Consider the following 21,021-nt stretch of genomic DNA (forward strand, 5'->3'; position numbering starts at 1 on the left):
TCATAGAGCTCACGAACAGTAGAACCAAATTTTCTGAAACCAAAATTTCAGAGAAATTAGGAGAAAGATGTATTGCACACAGAGGGACTGCCCTTCTAAAACCAAGCAGTAAGAGAATGTGGACAAGTTCTGATCAGAAGAAGCATGGAGCACCAGGCAAGAAGATTGGATTCGAGCCAGTAGGCAATGGGGAGCCGTTAAAGCTCGCTTAAGTGGGAGACTGGTGTGATAAGAGCTAGTGGCAGGTGTGAGGATGGGTGGTGTAGGGAGAGGCTGGAAGCACATCCTCTGGGACCATGGGAAGCCCCTGTGTAAATGGACATGGGAAGCAGGAAAAGTAGAAAAGGTTTTAAAGGTTAGGAATTGTGGGAGGTGACTGGTAACCAAGAAACGGGACATCCCTGTCTTTTAGGAGCTATGTGACCTTGGTAAGTTATTAAACAAACCCCGCCCCCCACCTCGCCTCCAGTTTTTCCGCCTATACAATGACATCTCTAGTACTAGCCTCATTATAAAGATGAAATGAAACGCAGCAATTTGGTGGGTGACTTGCCTGAGTGAAGACAGAAACTGAGTGAAGACAGAAAAGGATATGTTGGTATAATTCCGTTTACGTAAAGGTAAAAACCGGGCAAAGCTGAACTGCAGTGGTTAAGTTTGCACCCAAAAGTAGCAAAACTAAAGAAAAGCAAGGGAATGATTATGCCAAAAGTCAGGATGATGGTTACCTTGTGGGGGATGGGAGGTCACCAGGAAGGGACACATGATTGGCTTCTGGGTTGCTAGCAAGGCTCTTTGTACTTGAACATGTTGTAGTTACATAGGTGTTCTTTTCTAAACATTTTAATTTCCTTTTTAGTAATTTCTATAATTACTAAATTATACATAAGTACTGTGTTTTAGCATTTGAATATCATTTACTTATTTAATGTTTATTTTTGAGAGAGAGAGAGAGAGAGAGAGGGAGACAGAGTGCGAGTGGGGAGGGGCAAAGAGAGAGAGGGAGACACAGAATTCAAAGCAGGCTCCAGGCTCGGAGCTGTCACCACAGAGCCTGATTCGGGGCTTCAACCCACAAACCATGAAATCATGACCTGAGCTGAAGTCGGAAGCTTAACCGACTGAGCCACCCAGACACCCTATCACTTAAAATATTTTTTAAATTCAGTGAGGTTTTCTGTGTAAAGTGCTTAATCCAGCACTGAAAGCACAGGAAGAGTCAGGAAACCTTGGTTGCCAGTTCTGATTGTTGTGTCCCGTCTGCCTCCCTTGCCAGGCAGCAGATCTCAGGGTTGATTCATCCCTGTCCCGATGCTCACACAGAGTTTGGCACTTGCAGGCCTCAGGGAGAATAGGAGGAATAGAGATGACCAGAGTATAACCCATATGTTTTCCCTCTCTCAGGCTGACGGAGGAGCAGGGCCTGGGCCTTTGGCCTCACAGAGTCAAACCTGCTCTGGGAAGAGCACCCAGTTGTCCCTCCCAGGCCACCCAAGCCCCACGGATGATGGACGAGAGGGGGGAGGAGGAGGAGGAGGAGGAGGAGGAGGAAGCCTGGCTGCAGCTTCGGCCCGTAGAGCCCTTGCCCTCCCAGTGCTGTGGCAGTGGCTGCTCACCTTGTGTGTTTGATCTCTATCACCGAGAGCTGGCGAGGTGGGAGGAAGCGCGAGCCAGCAAAGACAGGAGCCTGCTGAGTGGAGAGGAGTCACAGGTGAGGGAGGGCTGCTCCTCAGATAAGAGGGCCAGAGTGACAGCGTCTGCCTGGCCTCTGCCCTGCACGGTGGACCTGTGTGGAGATGCTTTCCCTGACTCTGCACAGCAGAGAGAAAAGAGTGTGCTCACTGGAAGCAGACAGATCCAAGTTCAAAGCCTGACCCTGAGCTGGGGCATGGGGTAGTCCCAGGAGTGAATGGGGCTTGGGCATTTTACAGGCGAGAGATCTGTGAGTCATGACATTCATAGAAAGCTTCTGAGAGAAGGTACAGGTAGATGGAGTGTTAAAGGCAGGGGACTGAAACGTAAGACGTGAATTTGAATTCCTGCTCAGGGTGTGACCTTGGACAAGCAAGCCACTACCATTCGGGCCTCAGTTTCCCCACATGGATAATAAGGATATTGGATTGAATCATCTTAAGATGCCATCAGTTTCTAAATTCTGCAAACCTGAATTTTAGCAGGTTTGAAGGATGAGTAGGTATTTCATACATTGGAGATGAGTGTTCTGGATAAAGGGCACAGCTTGAGCAAATGAAGACTCCCAGATAGGAAGCAGCAGGGTATTCTTGGGAGAATAGAGAAAGGTTTGGCATTTGATGCAGGGGAGAGAAAATGAGGCTTGACGTTCATCCACAGGGCCCTGGAGTGCCCAGCTGAGGAGGCTGCGCTTTATATCCTGGGGCTGAAGGAGCCATGGAAGGCTTCAGAGCGGGGTGAGCTCAGTGTGAAATGTTTGGGCCTTCTTAGATCAGAGTATGAAAGGGCAGTGAGGTGGGACTGCTCTCTATTGTACAGAAAACTTACCGGCAGAAATAGCCTGTCCTTGCGGAGAGTGAGGAGGGTGCTTGTGGATGCTTGTGTGTCTGTTGAGTCCCAGGTCCTAGCTGTTGGATATTTTCCTGTTGCAGAGCTGCCCTTCCAAGCTGAACCCAGAGACCTTCCTGGCCTTCCGCATCAGTGCCGTGGACAGACTCACCAAGGACACTTACCGTGTTCGGTTTGCACTACCCAGGAACAGCCGGCTCGGCCTGCGGCCTGGACAGCACCTCATCCTACGGTACACTCAGATGGTGGGAGGGCCAAAGCTTTGAGGCCCTGCTTTGCCATTTCCTAGCTGTGTGTCCTAGAGCAACTTGCTTAACCTCCCTCATGCCTCCATTTATCCCTTTTAAAATAAACATAGTGGTACCTGACTCAAAGGGTTCTGGGATTGTGTTTTCATATTAACTAGTAGCAACAACAGCAACAGTGAACACCTTCATAGTATTTACTCTCCAAGGTGCAATTCTGTGTGCTTATACCTAGGGAACTCATTTAATCTTCACAAAACCCTGTGCAGTAGGTACCATTGTCATTCTCAGGAGGAAACTGAAGTCAGAGAGGTTCAGTAACTTGCCCAAGGTCACACAGTTAGGAAGTGTTGGGGCCAGGATTTTGAAGGCGAGCAGTCTGGCTCTAGAGCCTGTGGTATTAACCTAACATTAGCGCCAGTTGATAGAAAGGACACTTGTAATTGAGAATAAGGGACTTGCCCAGGATCACACAGCTGGGATTCAAATCCAGACAGCCTGGCTCCCCAGCTACACTCTACCACTCCTCTGAAGTTCCTTCCTCCTCCCAGCCTACTTCTGCCCTCTCCCCTCATCTTGATCCCCACCCCATGCTCCAACTGACCTGACCTGCCCAGGGACAAGGCCCTTTTGGGACCTCCAGGTGGAGGCATTTGCTAGACAGTTGACTATATGGGTCTGAGGCTCAGCAGAGAGATCTGAGCTATGGATGTGGGTGTGGGAATCATCGGCCTGCACCTGGATGACATTTGGGAGTGTGTGTGACATGGAAAGACAGAAGGACAGAGGACCAAACCCTGGCAATTCCAGCACCCGTGGTATTGGCAAGAGGGGAAGGAGCCAGCAAAGCAGACGGAAGGTATAGACAGGAGACGAGGAGAACATGTCTTACTGCTGGTCACACTCCAGCCACTTGCCTCATGCTGACCCCTGGTGTTTGTGTCCAGTGCATCTGGCCTGTGCCCTGGCTGCCTGTGGTTAAAGCTCACTGTCCCAGTGGTTCTGGGGCAAGTCGCAGCCCCAGTACAGCCCTCCATCCATAAATAGGGATGCTCAGAACTCCTGCCCCTAGCTTGGCCCCTCTCCTCCACTCTCTCTGCCGCTCCAGTGACATTCCTAACACGTGTAGCTGACCTTGTCGCTCCCATTCAGATGCCTGCTGGGTTCCAGGGAAGCTCCCTGAAGCGCCAGCTTCTTTCCCCACCAAGTTCTCCCCACTCCTCCATCACACTTGTGCCTTGCCCCAGCCTCATGATCCACTCACCACTTCCTGGTTTGCTCTGCATTTCCTACCTCTGAGCTTTTGCCCAGGCTATTCCTTCTGCCTGGAATTACTTCCTTCCTATTCCCACTTTCACCTATCAGTGGCCTGTTCCTCTTTCATACCCAGGAGGGTATCAAAAGCTCCAGGAGGCCTCCTGAGTTCCCCAGATGAGAGTGGTCCCTTCATCTGTAGCATGTCAGTGTGTACCTCTGTGGTAGCAGATGTCACAGTGCTCTCTGTGTCCATGCCACGCCGTATGTTCTGTTTATTATTTCCTTGTTTGTTCCCTAAGCACTCATTGAATATTTCTATCTATCTTCCTGCTTTTGATGCAGTTCAATGGGGCCTTTTTAATCCATGCATATCTCTGAGAAGAGAGTTTTGCATGCAGTAGGACTCAAAAGAGGAGTGCTTGGGTGCTTCTGGGAAGCTCTGAGGTGTCATGTGAGGAACCCAGCTCTGGAGTCAGGCAGAGCTAAGGATGAATTCTAGCTGTGTGACCTCAGGCAAGTGACATCCTTAGCCTTGGTTTCCTCCTGTGGGTTATTGTTTGTTAAATGAGATAATGCATACTATATGGCTGGTGCACAGTTGGCATTTAATGCAGTATGGCTGCTATTATTACTCATGATATCATCCCAGCACCCTTTTTCATAACATCATAGGTCGGGCCTTGAACTAGGGCACCTTCGAGCATCCTTCTGATTCTGATGCTCCTGGTACATGGTAGTAAGCATTCCATAAGTGTTAGCCTTTATCTTTCTCATTCTATGGTCAAGAAGAGGTCAGGAAGGGGTGCCTGGGTGGCTCAGTCAGTTAAGCATCCAACTCTTGATTTTGGCCCAGGTCATGATCTCCTGGGTTGTGAGTTCAAGCACCATGTGAGGCTCTGCGCTGACAGTGTGGAGCCTGTTTGGCATTCTCTGTCTCCCTCTCTCTCTCTTTGCCCCTCCCCCACTCGCTTTCTCTCTCATAGATAAATAAATAAACACTAAATTAATTTAATTTAATTAAAAAAGAAGAGGTCAGGAAAAAGCACAGTGATGTCCTCAAAGCAGTTCACATCATTAGTGGACTATTTGAAGACTTTCCCGTCTGTAATCCTGGTAGAACCACACAACAGGGACACAAATGGTTGTCTCCACCTTACGGAAGGGACCACTAAGGGATCAGGGACCTGATCCTGGCTGGGTCTCACAGCCAGCATGTGGCAGCAGGGGAGCCCAGTGTTCCTTTTTTCTGCTCCACCTTCAGTGAGGACCACTGGGGATGACTGGACCCTGGCTTTCACCAGCCGGACACAGAGTAGGTACCTACAAGGGTTTGTTGAATGACGGCCTGACTGCCTGACCATATACTTCCCTTTCTCAGAGGGAAAGTGGATGACTTAGAAATTCAGAGAGCCTATACGCCCATCAGCCCTGCCAACGCGGAAGGATACTTTGAAGTTTTAATCAAGGTGAGTTGACCCACACAGATGTTCTTAAGATGGTATGGACTGGATCTCCATTTGGCAGCTTGGTTGGGATGGGGCAGGTCCAACCCATGTGGGAAAAGCCAGTGTTCACATGGGAGGAGGCTGGCTTGAGGAAAAGGCAGGGACAGTGAAGGAAGCCTTCTCCTATCTTCTTTTCTGGGGAAGAGGGGCTGCTGGACCACCAACAGAGACAGATTTTACGAAAAGGACATTCAGACTGAGAAAGGGAACACTGTTCCTTCTCACCTACTCACGGAGAATGAGCACTGAACCCAGGGGAAGGGGGAACCAAGTCATTTGGTACTGACTGTGTGCTTGTAGCTGGGATCCAAAGATGAGTCAGATACTATGACCACCTTTGACAAGGGGCCAGGACACTACGATATGATAGATGGCATGACAGAAGGCCCCATTCCAATTCAGGGCAGCTGGGGCTGCAGGGAAGGGAGCTGGGCTTCCTAGCAGAAGCTGTGAGTTTGAGCTGTATGTTGAAGTTAAGGAGGGGAGGACTGAGAGGGATATGTGGAAAGGAAACTCAGTGCTGGGAACAACACATACAGTGGCAAAGGAGGCACAGTTTGGGGAACTGTCAGTCACTTGTCCTGGAATTGCAGGAGGCAAGCAGGAGAAGGTGGGACATGGAGCACCTTGTGAACTGAACTAACCTGAGACCACCTCTCAGGGAGGTAGACAGGGGCTGGGGCATTTGAGTTGGGCCTTGAAGACCAAATACATCTTGGCGGTGGTAGGGAGTGGCATTCCAGGCTGAGGGGACAGCTAACTGAAGGCAGGGAGGTGTGAAACAGAGCATGGTCTTGTGGGAACTGTACCCAGTCTGATTGGCAGGAGGAGGGGTGCTCGTGGGAGCAGCCAAGGTGGGTGGGGCACTTGGCAGAGATGAGCTGAACAAAATGGGCTGGGTACAAATCCCCCCTTCCCCGCAAGACCCAAGGCCTGGGTGCCAGATGTATATAAGAGGGCTTGAGGGTCCAATTATGTGGAAAAAATAATTAGGTTGAACTGTGTGAAATTGCTGATACTCTAACATTTTTGACTTAACAGAAGTGGTAGTTTTATACAAGTCAACCTGATCATCTACAACGTCATTTCCCAAACAGAGTCCCAGGGAACACTGATATTTACGAATTGCTTTCACATCCTTTATCTCCCTGGTAGGGCGGGAATTATTATTTCCCTTTCATTGACAAGCACGCTGAGACCCCAGGGGGACCCAAGCCTCCACAGGTAGTAAGCAGTGTGGCTGGTGAGTGAGCCTCCTGACTTCAGGACCCCAGCACTGTCTTGGCTCCTGTCTTCCCTGACTTCAGTCAAAGCCCGAGTGTTTATTCCCTCACACATAAGCTTGGATGGGATCCCTTCTCCACGCAACTGTTTGTCTGGGAGATTCCACAAATCCTCTCCAAATGGCCTGCTTCCCCAAGCTGCTTGTCTGGGTGTGTTTCTGTTGAAAGGATAAGCCTGGAGACCGTTCTTCAGGGCAGCTGGATCTGTCCCAGCTGTAAGGCTGATTTTCTCCTTCGTTTACCGGAAAGCCTCTCTTTAGAGAGATGCTTAATTATCCCTAAGCCGCTGGCTGGGAAGAGCTGAAAATGTCTTTGCAAATTGGGAAGGCAGGCGGGTTTTTTAGGTTTACCTCCCATGTGGATGGGAAGGAGGAACTCTCATTTCTCAGGCACCTTCTGGGCACCAGGCACTGCTTCTAGCTCTTTATATTCCTCATCTCCTTTCAACCTCATAACCATCCTGCAGAGCAGATCTTATTATCCCACTTTACGGATAAAGAAACGGATGCTCAGAGTGATGATGTCACTGTCCCAAGGCCCCTTGGGTAATAGGATCCCAAGTGGAAGAACAGAAGTTCGGTGTCAGTTCTGTTTAACAGGTATGTATCGAGCAGGCTTTGGGTGGGTGCTGGAGACACAGAAGAATCCTTCCTTTCTCCTTGAGTGCTGTCTGCGGTAGGGCTGTGGAAGCCCCAGCTGGGGCTGTGCCTCCGCCAAGACCGGGGCCAGAAAACAGGTGTGCTGGAGACAGGTCTCCAGCAAGTTAGGTGGAGAACTGTAGCCTCCCTCCCAGGCCTCTTGCAGGAGAGCTGAAGACTTTGCTTGCTTTATGCGTATGGTGCCCGAGGAAGTCAGGGATGCTCCCACGGGTAGTTGTGGGCTCTTCAAAGCGTGTCTGATGACCAAGGTTCCATCTCCTTCCAGCTTGGTTATAATCTCACTCGAGACACCCTTTCAGTCCTGTCTACCAGAGCTTCCCCCTCCTCCTCACACTTGTGTCTTGGACTGTCCTTCCCTTGACCACACCACACCTGATGCCCAGAATCCTCTCTGCCTTCCTGCTTCTTTCCCCAGGGAATGCAGTCTTGCCTAGCCTGCAAGCTTCAGCTCAAATGCCTCCTCCTCCAGGAAGCCATTCCTGATACTACTCCATTGGAAGTGACTGCACCTCCTCAGGGCTCTCTCAGCACTCTGTCCTTTTCATGGGGTTTTAGGTAGTCTCTATCTTGTGTATGTGTGAGACTTCGGTCCCTCCTAGTTTGTTAGCTCCTTAAGGGGTGGGCCTGGATCTGGATTGATTAATTCATTCATTGAGATATTTATTAAGTCTTTCCCATGGTTCAGACTCTGGCTGCCTTCATGGAACTTACGGTCTAGCTGCCTTCCCTGCAGCCCCAGCATGGTGCCAGACCCAGAGTGGGCATGCCCCCAGGAAATGTGGGCTGCCCACCCCCGTGAAGGAGTCCCCTCTACAACCTTCACTTTTCTCGTCCAGCCAGGACACAGTAACAGGCAATGAAGAGGTTGCAAATGAGCGGCCTACAAACTGGCACATAATTATCTTTGGTTTGGGCCTGCACAGTGTTTAAAAAATTAGAATTGATTTCTGACATTTCAAAACAAGGTGATTTTACATAAAAATTTGTATCCCCTGCCCCTCTTGGAAAATCAGAAGATGTGACAAACTGTATCCTGGAGTCTGCAAAGTATCTTCCTCCTTTAGAAGGAGCATTCATTCACTCACCAGTTTACTACAGTCCCCACCTCCCTGTGTTGTCTCCCTGATACTGAGAGTGAGTGTCAGTCGCCATTAATCATCTCATACCTAGTTCTTTACTCAGTGATGCTACGTATACGGTCCCTGTAGTCGTGTGGGTTTGAGACCTCTGAAGGTAAGGCTGTCGGTCCTGTGGTTCTTATCCCAGCCTCACCGTTTCCCTTCTGGATAAGCTTCTGGGCCTCATCTGAAAATACGGAATGACTACCAACCCTGGGGTGACTAGGAGGATTAAATGAGATAACACACATATGGCACTTGGCCTGCTGGAAGGGCCGCACATTAGTGACTGATGTGGTTTATATTGGGCATATGTGCCTGTCTCAGTAGGTCTCCATGTGTTTGCTCCCAGTGCTACCAGACTGGGCTGATGTCCCGGTACGTCGAGTCCTGGAGCGCAGGAGACACTGCTTTCTGGCGAGGTCCATTTGGAGACTTCTTCTATAAACCAAACCAGGTTGGTGCCAGCACACTGAGTCTTCAGGAGACCCCTCCTAGCTTAGCCCCAGGACCACGGTTTTCCTGTTTCAGGCTGCAGAATTGCACTGTGCCATTCTTCCTGAGCCCAAATTCAACTCCAAGAGTATCTTTGGGGTTGGACATGGGAGGAGATGGAATAGGCACTAAGAAACAAAATTGCCTGCATATGCTCTAGAACTGTCCATGGCTGCCCATTAATTGGAAAATCCACACTCACATACTTGGTACTCAGGACTCCTGACCGTCAGATCTTCAGGTATCTTTCCACTCTCACATTCCAGCTACAAAACTATGGAGACTACTCCTTTTACACCCCATGGCTTTCCACTTGGGAGCCCACTGCTTCCCAGCCTGAAGGCTCTTCCCCTCATCTTCCTGGCATATTTATATCCTTCCCTGATGTGCCCAGGACGAATTAATAATTTCTCATCAGTTGGTGCATATCTGGAAAGCAGCTGGGCAGTGTGTACCACATCTTAAGAATCTTCAAATCCTTAGACCCAGCAATTCCACTTCTGGAAGCCTGTCCTATGGAAAGAATCCAAACGTTGTCTGTTGTGCACATGTACACGGAAGCTTTATTATAGCATGAAACTGGAGGAAACGGAATATCCAACAACGGGGCAACTGTTAGGTACACTGGGTTATAGGGACTTGATAAACTATTATCCTGGATTTTTAAATTATGTTTATAAATGATGGTCTGTGCTTACGCTGTAAGATCTGGTGACAAACACTGTGTATAAAACCAAATGTACAACAGGTTGGGCAACTAAGTTTAAATGCACAGAAAAAATATAAAAAAGAAAATGCAATGAAATGTTAGTGGCTCTGGGTGGTAGAATTATGGGTGATTTTTGTTTTCTTCATTATACCTTCCAAGTTATCCACAGTGAGCATCTATTACCTTTATGATCAGGAAACAAAGCAAAACAAAAACAAGTGAAAAGAATGAATCCTTTCTTTCTCTCCATTATTTTTGTTTAATATAAAAATAGCTTTTTATTGTTTATTAGAAATATGGTCCTTGTACATTACCAAAAACCAACCAACCAACCATTTAGCAAAGCAAAAAGAAGAAAGTAAAGAACCCCTGTAGGCCATCTACCCAGACACACCAGCCTTACTATCTTGGCAGATGACCTTCTAATTCCTTTTCCACACACAGGTGTATATACAAGTGCACACGCACACACGTATTGGTGTATAATGATACTGTGAAACACCTGTGTGGCACTGCGTGTGTGTCAGGCTCTGATTTTAGCCCTTGCCGTGCTAAAATTTTACTTTATCCTCACAACAGCTCTTAGGTACTGCTACCCCTACTTTATGGATGCGTGGCGTATATGTGGTAATGCTGTTGTGTAGTGCACTTCTAGTACAAACCATGCTCAGCCTTGCATTTTAGCTGAGGGTGTCTCTGTGTCCCCCAAGGTCTTGAGAGCAGAGACCAGGATTGTTCCTGTTTTCTCCTGACCTCGAGGGGACCCCTGATGAACATTGTCTTTTTTTGTTTAAGTTTCTTTAGGAGCTCCTGGGTGGCTCAGTTGGTTAAGCATCTGACTTCAGCTCAGGTCATGATCTCATGGTTCATGGCTTCGAGCCCCGTGTCGGGCTCCATGCTGACAGTGCGGAGTCTGCTTGGGATTCTCTAGAGAGAGAGAAAGCATGTGTGCATGCAAATCGGGGAGGGGAAGAGAGAGAGGGAGAAAGAGAGAATCCCAGGCAGGCTGCGCACTGTCAGCACAGAGCCTGATGCGGTGCTCAAACCCACAAATTGTGAGATCATGACCTGAGCAGAAATCAACAACCGGACGCTTAACCAACTGAGCCACCCAGGTGCCCTGCAATGAACATTGTCTTGCCCACCATTTCTGGGTGGAGCCTCTCAGGCACCCCTGCAAAGCCCCTGCACTTACTGTCCAGGGAGGTTGTAGAGCCAGGCAGTGAGGAAGACGAGTTGTCATCTCACACAAACATTTCGCCACTGAAACCGGCTAAGGCTTGGTTCTGCTCCCCTGGGGGACGTGGGGCTGTTCTGGCCCTCCTCCTGGCCCTGCTGTGCTGCTCTGCAGGGGTCTTCATGGTAGACGGCGACCACAGCAGCCGTGACACTGGTACGTGAGCATCTGCCTGTGTGTTCCTTGCAGACGTTTGCAGGTCTCTACCCAGGGCCACAGGTGGGTCAGGCAAGGCCCTGTCTTCAGAAGCTCACAGTGTGATAGGGGGGCAGACACACACACAAATGGTGACAATACGGTGTGACCAGTGTCATGAGGAGGGTGCACAGAGAGCTGTGGGGATGCAAAGAAAGGTTCCCTCATACGCTACTGGCTTGGGGAAGGCTTTCCAGAAGAGACCCTGAGCAGTGATGGGAGAAAGAGGGGGAACACGGCAGGCCCAGGACCGGGGGGCTGAACAGGGTGGGGCAGCCGGCAGCAGGGCTCAGTGAGGGACAGGATGGAACTGTGTTGAGTGCCAGGGTCCACACTAGGCACCTGATGGCATCTTGTCTAATCCTCACAACCATCCTGAGACACGTGCTACTGTGGGGAGGTGCTGTTATTTTATTTACTTATTCATTCATTCATTCATTCATTCATTCATTCATCTCACCAGTGAAGAAACCAGGGCCCAGAGAACTGAAAGCATTTGTCCAGATCATATGGCTGGGGATTTATACCCAGGTCTGCATGACTGATACTCGAGGAAGTGTGATAATGCATTGGCTGTCGATAAAGCTAGTGAAAACCTGGACTGCATTCTCAGAGGCCTGATCTCTAGAATGAAGGAGACAAACCACCTTGCTGTATAGGTCAGGCACTAACCTTTAAAGCCCTGATCTTAAAGAAGATCACCCTTACTTCAGAGATCTAGAGCCAGGAGATGGAGTCAGTGATTGGGTCAATGAGACTGGGGCCTCTTGGAGAAGAAACTCACATGTTGCGCGGGACTTCTGTGCCAGCACTATGCTGGGTGCTTATGTATAGTAAGTATCTCAGTCTAGAGAAGAGGAGGCATCCATGCCAGAGCCCTCAGATCTCTACAGGGCTGCCCTGGGGCAGAGAAGGCAGCCCAGAGAGCAGAGCTGGGATAGGGGTGGTAGACAAGGCTTTGGTGGGAGCAGGTTTCTGTTCAGGGTGAGGCGGAAAGACCTCACCAGCAAGGGGAGTCACCCTATAATAGAACAGACTGCTTTGGGAGGTAGTGGGCTACCTGTCAAGAGAAATGTGCAAACAAAGTCCTGTGGAGTTGGCTTAGGAAAGCAACACAACCACTTAGAGCCTCCCGATTGCATGATTTCTCTTCCACAGACCTTGCAAGCAAGGATGGCTTCTTGGAGGATGTTGAGAGGGGAGCTCAGATGGGTGGGACCCCCAGGAAGGGCAGGGCTGTGCAGTTGAAGCAAGCCCAAGAAAAGTCCCTAGAGCAGGTGGGTGGGCTGACGTCTGTCATATACCCATTCTGTCCCCCAGTACGGTGAGCTCCTCATGCTGGCTTCGGGCACTGGCCTGGCCCCCATGGTGCCTGTCCTGCAAAGCATAACAGACAATGCAGAGGATGAGACCTTTGTCACCCTGGTCGGCTGCTTCAAGACGTTTGAGGGCATCTACCTGAAAACCTTCCTCCAGGAGCAAGCTCGTTTCTGGAATGTCCGTACCTTCTTTGTACTCAGCCAGGTGAGCCCAGCGTGGTGACTTCCTTCCCTGATGGACACTGTGGTTTCCCCTTGCAGCTGTCCTGAGGATCCCCTGGGGCCTCCCTGCCCCCTGCCACCAGTGGGAATCCCCACCTGCCTGGCAAGGAAGGTTATGTTTGTTGAGTAGATGAGGAAACTGACGCTCAGAGATGTGAAGGTGCTAGTGCATCCATGCTGCTGGATGGGCGAAGTCAGGGCTGAGCTCCAGTCCTCCCCGCCATGCTTTGCTGCCTACTATCTGCCCCCTGGCATCACCAGGTTTATGTGCTGAGGGCCTGATTATGGAGTCAGTGGGCCAGACCACAGATGTCCCCTAGGCGGTGATAAGCTCCTTTGGGTAAGGCTCATGTGTCTGGATCACCGTGCTCTCCTCCGTGCCTAGCAGAGTGCCGGGCACGCACTCCATCAACAGTTGGTGGTGTAAGTTGGATCTGGGTTCACCGCATTTATTAGGGCCCCTACCACACCACTTTGCCCTGCATGGTGGGAAAGCTGCTTCCAAACTCTCCAAGCTTCAGATACTTGAACTGGAAGCAACTCCGCCTCCTGACCTCTTCTTCTCTGATTCCTTCTCCCCTCCATGGCCACCCTGCCCTGGCCCTCCCCTCTGGCCCATTGTGGGAGGGGGCCATCTTGTTCCTTATTCCAAGCCAGGCCCTGAGCTGTTCTGGTCATCTGCCTTTGGTCATCTGCCTTCCCCTGGGTCTATAGCTTTATTTCTCTTTCTCACCCCAGGGTTGGGGTTCCCTGCTGGGGCCTCCCCTCTGTTCTGTGTTGCTCAGGGTCAGCCTTACTGCCCAGTAGTTTGGAGCACCCTTCCCATCAGTTTCCTACTTGAGGCAGTTTTGGAGCGTTCCTAAAGACTGAGCCAATCTTCAGCATCATGATTGAGTGGCGGGGATGGTGTCAGGAAATTGGGTTTCCCTTCCCAATTCCAGGAGTCCTGGGATCCTCAGTGGCCAGGCTCTGTGGGCCTGTCCATGGGACAGAATGCTCAGTGGCATGAACATCAAGAGTGTGGTACTTGGTGAACGTTAGCAGCCGCAGGAGGTGCTGGAGGCAGGAGAATGAAGCAAAGGCTGGTGTGCAACCCTGCTCAAGTGCCAGGTCAAGGAAGCGGGCAGGAGCGGCAGGAAGGCAGGCACCTGGCAGAGTCACTGGCTGTTGCCCAGCCTTCTGTTCCCCCAACCACGGAATTTAGAAATGAAGACAGCCTGCCCTCTGCCCTCCAGGCGCTAACCTGTATATGGGGAGACAGCCACAGGGATAGCTTCACTGAGTGTTTTCTCTGTGCCTGACACTGTGCTAAGCTCTCTATGTGTGTTACGTCATTTAATCCCAGCATAATCTTGGGAGGCTTGCACTGCTATTGTACCCATTTTATAGATGTGGAAACTAAGGCACAGAGATTAAGAACCTTGATCAAAGTAACACAGTGAATTGATGGAGAATTAAGTGTGAGCTGGCAGCAAGCAGGGAGGGCTTCACAGAGGAGCTGGCATTGAGCCTGGGCTTGAGGGCAGAGTTAAAGTTGACCAGCAATAAAGGGTCTTCAGCCCTGGGCCAGGGCTTTGATGATACCACTGGCCTGGGGCTGGGCAGGCGAGGGGGCTGGCTGTCAATGGCAGGGACTGGTGAGGGGCAGTGGAGTGGGAGGTGCCGCCTACCCTTCCATGCCTCCTTGACCTAGGCTGCTCCCTGTCCTGCCCAGGCTGCAGCCACAGCTTCCTCAACGGTCTCCCTCTCCAGCCATGCCCTGCCAGTGTGTCCTTCATCGTGCAGCCAGGAGGGCGGCACAGACCACACCACCACCATGCTTTTAGCCCTTCTGTGGCTCCCCACTGCTCCCCGGATGACAGCCAAGCCCACGTGGTTGCACCAGCCTCCGTGGCCTCGTTTCCTGGCTCACCTGCCCTGTGTGTCCTGGCGTCACTGGTCTGCACGTGGCTGTGAGTGCACCGTGCTTTTCTGGCTGCCAGGTCTGCCTTTGCTGGCGCTGTTCCCCCTTCCAGGAGCACTTTTCCCTTCTTCCTCGCCTAACACCTACTCCCCGCTCACATCTCCCTGCTGCGGTGTGACTCCATCCCGGAAGCCTTTCTAGAGTCCCAAGACTGGCGTGGGCGTTTCTGCTGTCATAGCCTGGGCTCTCTTCCTTGATGGTACCTACCCTGCTCACCATCATTGATTACAGGCCCCGCAGCCCACTTGAGCAACAACCAGACCCACCACATCTTTGGGTGTGCGGTTGGAGGAAGGATGCTGTGCCAAACCTAACTAGCTGGGGGGGATTGGGCAGTGGCAGGGAGGTGTGAGGCCGGTGGGCCCTGTGGCCCCGTGAGCCCATGAGGATCACCCCGTGAGCACCGCAGTGCTGTCCTAGGAAAGGCCCATGGGGTCAGGTGAGCTCTGTGGCGCCGGGCTCCAGGGCCCTGTGAGTACCTCTGAGAGCAGAGGCCTGTGCTCATCACGGTAGCTCACAGAGGTCATAGTCACTCGGCTAGAACATGGTGGCAGAGCTTGGACTCCAACCCCCTCTCTCCATGCTGTCTCTTGCTTTCCCCAGAAACTAGAAGCTCACCTTAATAGGGTCTGCAGAGGTGATGGTCCTGTTCTGTTTTTGGGTGTTTCGCTTCTGGTTACATGGTTTCTTCCCTCCGTTAGAGTTCTTCAGACTACGTACACTTACTGATTTGTGCGCTTTTCTGTAGGTATGGTGTATCTCGACAAAATGTTCATTTAGAAAAGAGAAGTTCCTCCACATAAGCTGAGGGTGGAGCTTTTCTTTCGTGATCCTGAGGATGTAAGCCACAGGTGGAGCTAGAGGGGCAGAAAGAGCAGCCTGGGTCACTCGGGCACGCTACGCCCCGGAATACTCCTTCTGGCCTTTCTGTGTGAGAAGTAGCCCCCTCTGGGTTAAGGCCCTCCTGCCTCGGATCCCTCATTCACACAGCCAGAGTGAGGCCGGGAAGCTTGTCTGTTTAGAGCAGCTGCCACATCCCAGGGCCTACCACAGTGCCAGGTGCAGAGTGACCGCCCAGTTAGGTGTTCGCTCGCTCAGTAAGATCACTGAAACCTCATGAGACAGGTGAACACGTGTTGTACTCCCTGGGTGATGGTGGCGGACAACCTTAAAAAGACCCACAATCTTGGGGAGAAGACATCCCCCTGGAGTGACAGATGCAGTGGCCCCTGGGAAGCAGTGAGAATTGGTGGGGCCTGCCTCATGTGCCCTGGGTGTGCCTCCTCCCTGTGTCTCACCTGTGGGGAGAGGATAACCGTCCCCCCCCCCCACGCTTGTTATGAGGGTGATCAGAGTGCCAGTGCCAGGAAGTGCCTGGCCTGTGGTAGGGCCTCTGCCTCAGTTTCCTGGTTTGGTAGACCATACTGGCTGCATGAACTCTGAAGACCTCCCAGTAGTCGCCTGCACTATTTCTCATTGTCTCAGGAGAACTCTCCGGAGCAGCTTCCCTGGAGTTACCGGGAGAAGACCCGCTTTGGCCGCCTGGCCCAGGACCTGATTGAAGAGCTGGTTGGCTCCTGTCGGAGAAAGCCGTTTGCATTGGTCTGTGGCTCAGCAGAGTTTACCAAGGACATGGCCAGGTACCTGCTGTGCGCAGGCCTGGCCGAGGACTCCTGCTTCCTCTTCTAGCCCTCGCCAGGGTCCTGCCACTGGGACACTGGAGGAAGCACGGACTTGAGTCAGAAAACATGAAGAGCAGGCCTGGCCCTGCTGCTAACTGGCCAGGTGACCTAGGTGAAGGTCTTTGCCTCTGCGCACCTCCGCCTCCCATCTACCCCACGGGGTGGCCAACTCCCTCCGGCAGACATATTGCTGTGTAGAAGGAGGATGGGGCCGCAGGAGCTCTTAGGAGGAGAGCCACCAGCCTGGGAGTCAAGGGCTCCCTGGAGAAAGTCAGGTCCATGTTAAGCCGTGGGATGGATAGGAGTTGGCAGGAGAAGGTGCAGGAGGAGCTTCCCAGGTTCCTTAGATTAGGGGGCTTAGGGACCCCCATCTGCCCCTGCCCTATAAAAGTCTGTTCAAAAGTCTGCTTTCCCTGGAAGATGTGTCTCCCTGCTGTGGCCTCAGGGCTGGCTCGGATATGGTGCTTGCAAATGCCTAGGGAATGAGCGTAGGGGTAGCTAAGAGCTCTTTGGAGGAGGAACCTGCCTTATGTACCTCCAGTGCCTCAAGCCTGACACAGCAGTCTCAGCTTCTGTGACCTGATCACATTCTCCGAGCAAGGTGGGCCCTGGATTACTTTTATTTCGTATCGGGCCCAGGCCTTTCCTGCTGCAAACGGCTTCACTCTCTGTCTCCCTTCCCCTGTCTCAAGAGCAAGAGTCCTTTCCTGAGCAAAAGAGATACGGAAACAAACACCCCTCCCCGCAGGCAGCCAGCTCAGCCCGCCTTCAGCTCCTCCGGAGTCCTGGTGACGGTTGCTATGGAGATCTAAAGATAGAGCAGGAGTCAGGAGACCTGGGTCCTTCTCTCTGCTCTGCCCACTGAGCAGCTGCTGATTCCGCTCCACCCCCGCTGCCCTCCCCACCCCGCCCCCCTCCCCACCCCACCCTTCCATCCTGCATGGGGCAAGCCCTCCCCAGGTACCCGGTACTCCCGGGCAGCACCCTGCAGGTCATGAATTCTGGTTTCCACAGCCTGGGCTCCACTGTGCTGAAGCAGCCCTGGCTGGCTGGGGGCACTTCCAGAATCGGAATATTAAGCCATGAAATCTCAGAATCCGAGAAGCGTGGAATCATAGAATTAGAACTTTATAGTCACGGAATCACAGTCCTCCTCACACCAGAGATTAAAGTTCAGGACTCCAGAAAGCATCCCGTCCGATAGACTCATTGTGTAAACGGGGAAACCAAGGCCCAGTGAGGCTAAGAGATTTGCCCAGGGTAAAACAGTTCATGGCAGAGTTGGCACTAGAAGCCAGGTCTCCCGATGTCACCTGTACTGAGAGCTGTGTAACCAGTGATTTTCAAACTGGGCTCTGAAGGACCCTAGGGTTCTTGGCATGGCAGCAGAGAAGGGACAGCCAGGTGGGATTTCCAGGCCCCCTTCAACCTTCAACCCGAGCAGTTCTGTTTTCGTCCCATTTATATATTGGGGTTTGCAGTCATTTCCATTTGTGAGATCAGGTTTTCCTGCGTTGCCCAGAAAGTTGCAGCAAATCTCCGTGCTGTGCCATGTTCACTAAACAACCATGGTGAGCAGATGGGGGATGGTGCCAAAGGTCTCAAACTACATTTCCCAGGCACACAATTCCTCTGTCACTTAGATGCGGCAACACTGCCTGTGACCTTCGCCAAGACTCCCATGCACATTAGCATATCAAAGGCTCTGAAAAGTCCAATGACAAAGAAAATTTTTTTTTCATTTTGTTTAACTCAGTTTGCCACGCTTATTTAACTACAGAACAGTTTGATCCACTAGAATCTTTTGAGACCAGCATTCCATGGACTGTCTTTGGGGCATGCCGTCTGTCGCGCAGCCTCTTTTCGGCTCGGTGTAGTGAGTGGGAAGGCCTGCACTGAGCCTCAGAGGTCCCGAGTGGGAGCCTTGACCTCTTACCGCCTCTCCTGTGACCTGGGCAAGACACTTCTCCTGTCTCCAGGCCTCTGAAATCTGAGCGTCTTCCATCCGCTTCCCCTCCCCCAGTGCATCCTATTGACGCTACTCACAGATAGTCCTGGAGGGCCTGTTTTGAGTCAGACTGTGTGCTCCCACTAGGGAAACTACAGTGAACAAGGCAGATGCGGTTCTGGTCGCTCTGTCCCAGAGCTTAGAGCCCAACAAGGAGTACGAAAACTAAACTTGTAAATCTAAAAGGGAGGAGTGTGCTAGAAAGGGAAGGACTGATGCTAGGAGAGCGGATGGCAAGGGCTTTTAGCCTAGCTCTTGGGCAACCGGGGACAATGCCACTGCCCGGAGGGTAGAGGCTTCCAAGGCAGTACTGTCATTCAGAGTTAGGGTTGGTAGGGAGTCCCCCCCTTAAGAGATGGTGGTCTGGGGCAGTTCTTTTGTGTCTTTGTCCCATTTTATATATTACATGTTTAAATGTTAGACACGGCCATGCAGTGTTAACCAGCGGCCCCTCTTGTTCTCCCCTTCCCGTCACCCCACGTGGCATCCATGCCGTCTGGATACTGGCCCCCATCATGGGACAATGGTGAGGACCCTTGGCCATGCCTTTGGTACCGAGATGCCAAAAGGGCTTCTGTCATCCAGAGACTCGAGAGCTCGTGCCTTGCAAGATGATAAGTGACCCCAAGAAGGGGACTGGTTGGGGTGTATGAGGACACGCTGTTTGAATTGGAGGTGAGGCTCTGTCAGCTGGCCCGTCCTATCTGTCCCTCCTGATGAAGCCCCCTGCTGCGTGTCGTCAGTGGAGGGGGGGCACACAGTTGGGGTGATGGCCTCAGAAGGACCACTGCCTGCGTTCACCGTCACCGTGTCTCACCTGCACGGCTTCCCAGGGCCCCCTCACTGGTCTCCCAGCCCCTCCCCTCATGCCCTCCATGCTATAGCCAGACCTGATCTTTCAGTTGTGGTAAGAACACTTAACATGAGAGCTACCCCCCTAACAAATTTTGGTGTACGGTACACTATTGTTGACTGAAGGTACGGTGTTGAATGGCAGATCTCCAGAGCTTATTCAGACCGCTTTTTTTTTTTTAACATGCAGATCTGAGCCTGTCACTCCCTTGCTTCAAATCCTTCAGCTGCTCCCTGTTGACCTAGGATGCGGCATCTCAGCTCTGCCTGCCTCTCCAGACTCTGTCCTGTCCTCACCCCTCGCCCCCACCTCGTAGGTTGTGCATGGATACACTTGCTCTCGTGCCAGCGCGTCCCTTCACGTTTGCTGCTCTCTGTGTCTGGGCCATCCTTCCACCCTTCCCACTTCCGCTTGCCTTTGCCTCCTGGTCCCTTGAGGACTTAGCTCGGTACCCCTCCCTCTCTGAAGCTGTGCCTGCTCCCACCACTCCGGGCTCCGTTAACGAGCAGGTTCTATGTGTCCTGCTCCTGCTGTACCTCTCAGACTGTCCAGTCTGCACGTGAGCACACCATGGGCCTGTGCATGGTGTCCCAGCGTGGGAGGGCGTGCAGTACATCCTGAGTGCCAAATATCTGCATAGCAAACCACGGATATTCGTGGGTACCTCACGGGTTGCAAAATGCATCTCATCTCTGCCAAAGCACCTAATGGTCACCAAAATGCATACTATTTTATTACCCCAACCTACTGATGAGGAAAACCAAGCTTCCACGACATCAAGCAATTCTACAAGGTCACGTAGGGGTGCATAAATTCCAACACGCTGCAGTTGTTATAAAGGTTATATGTGACACATGAGTACACCAGGAGATGTGTGTAAAGGGTTTCATTGCTGCACTGTATGAAACAGCAAAGAATCAAAACTACCCGTGTGTCCATCAATAAGAGACTAGAAAAATAAACTTCTATATTCACACAGTAAAATAACATATAGCAGCTAAAATGAATGAACTAGACCTACATGTGTCAGCATAGACTCAAAAAATAAAAACCCATAATAACGGAGTGGAAGTCAAGTTGTAGAAGGAAGGGTACAGTGAGATACCAACACTCTGAAAGTTAAAAAACGCAAAACAATGCCAAATGTTCAGGAAGGGGGTAACCAACTTTAAGGATGGTGGTGACCTCTGGGGATAGCGTGGGGTGAGGGCTTTTCTTTTGATGTCTGCATCACTTCAATATAAAACCATTTGAACTGAGTATGGCAAAATATGAACATCCGGTGAATCTGGGTGATAGGGTCACTGATGTCTGCTTTTTCTGTGTTTGAAATGGTTCCATAATTAAAGCTTTAAAAAGGAAGACTAAATATGCCTGGTCAGTGTGCTTCAGAAACTAGAGGCTTAAAGACATTCATTCCCACCCCCCTCAGGATTGGCTGTGCCCTTTTATGCCTCCAGGCCTGTCTTTCATTTGAAACTGTTACGAGCACCTGCTGTGTGCCCTGGTCCGGGGCCACCACTTAGATAGGAAGAGCAGCATTGGCAGTCCTTGCTGTCCTTCTGCTTCTCCTTCCTTTTTTCCTTCCTCTTTCTTGTTTTTGGTTTTTGGGTTTTGTTTTGTTTTCCTTTTTAAATGAGGCAGATCTTGTTTCAGTATAACTTGGCAGAGCAAATAACTTGGCCTCTCGGAGCCTCAGTTTACTCATCTACAACATGGGGGGCAGTTGT

The 21,021-nt window shown here is 51.3% G+C and overlaps 1 protein-coding gene across 1 annotated transcript; it reads left to right on the forward strand.

Annotated features, from left to right (window-relative positions):
* The first annotated feature begins 1,408 nt into the window (after window positions 1-1,408).
* On the forward strand, window positions 1,409-20,635 carry LOC124516302 (NADH-cytochrome b5 reductase-like). Its single transcript, XM_047085585.1, has 6 exons — window positions 1,409-1,711; window positions 2,625-2,773; window positions 5,422-5,509; window positions 8,961-9,065; window positions 12,565-12,768; window positions 16,234-20,635. The coding sequence occupies exons 1-6, from the start codon at window positions 1,505-1,507 to the stop codon at window positions 16,435-16,437; spliced, it is 957 nt and encodes a 318-aa protein (XP_046941541.1). The 5' UTR covers window positions 1,409-1,504; the 3' UTR covers window positions 16,438-20,635.
* Window positions 20,636-21,021: the final 386 nt, after the last annotated feature.

Source organism: Lynx rufus, unplaced genomic scaffold (genome assembly GCF_022079265.1).
Source record: "Lynx rufus isolate CCGP_SWC_20201006 ecotype Redwood Valley unplaced genomic scaffold, mLynRuf1.p SCAF_2, whole genome shotgun sequence".
In the NCBI taxonomy this organism is placed as follows: domain Eukaryota; kingdom Metazoa; phylum Chordata; class Mammalia; order Carnivora; family Felidae; genus Lynx; species Lynx rufus.

What these genes read in the sequence shown, in the direction of transcription:
- LOC124516302 (XM_047085585.1), top strand. Translation starts at nt 1,505, where the DNA reads ATGATGGACGAGAGGGGGGAGGAGGAGGAGGAGGAGGAGGAGGAGGAA. An exon ending in GGACAGCACCTCATCCTACG is followed by an intron (nt 2,774 to 5,421) that starts GTACACTCAGAT and finishes TCCCTTTCTCAG; the next exon opens with AGGGAAAGTGGATGACTTAG. An exon ending in TCTTCTATAAACCAAACCAG is followed by an intron (nt 9,066 to 12,564) that starts GTTGGTGCCAGC and finishes TCTGTCCCCCAG; the next exon opens with TACGGTGAGCTCCTCATGCT.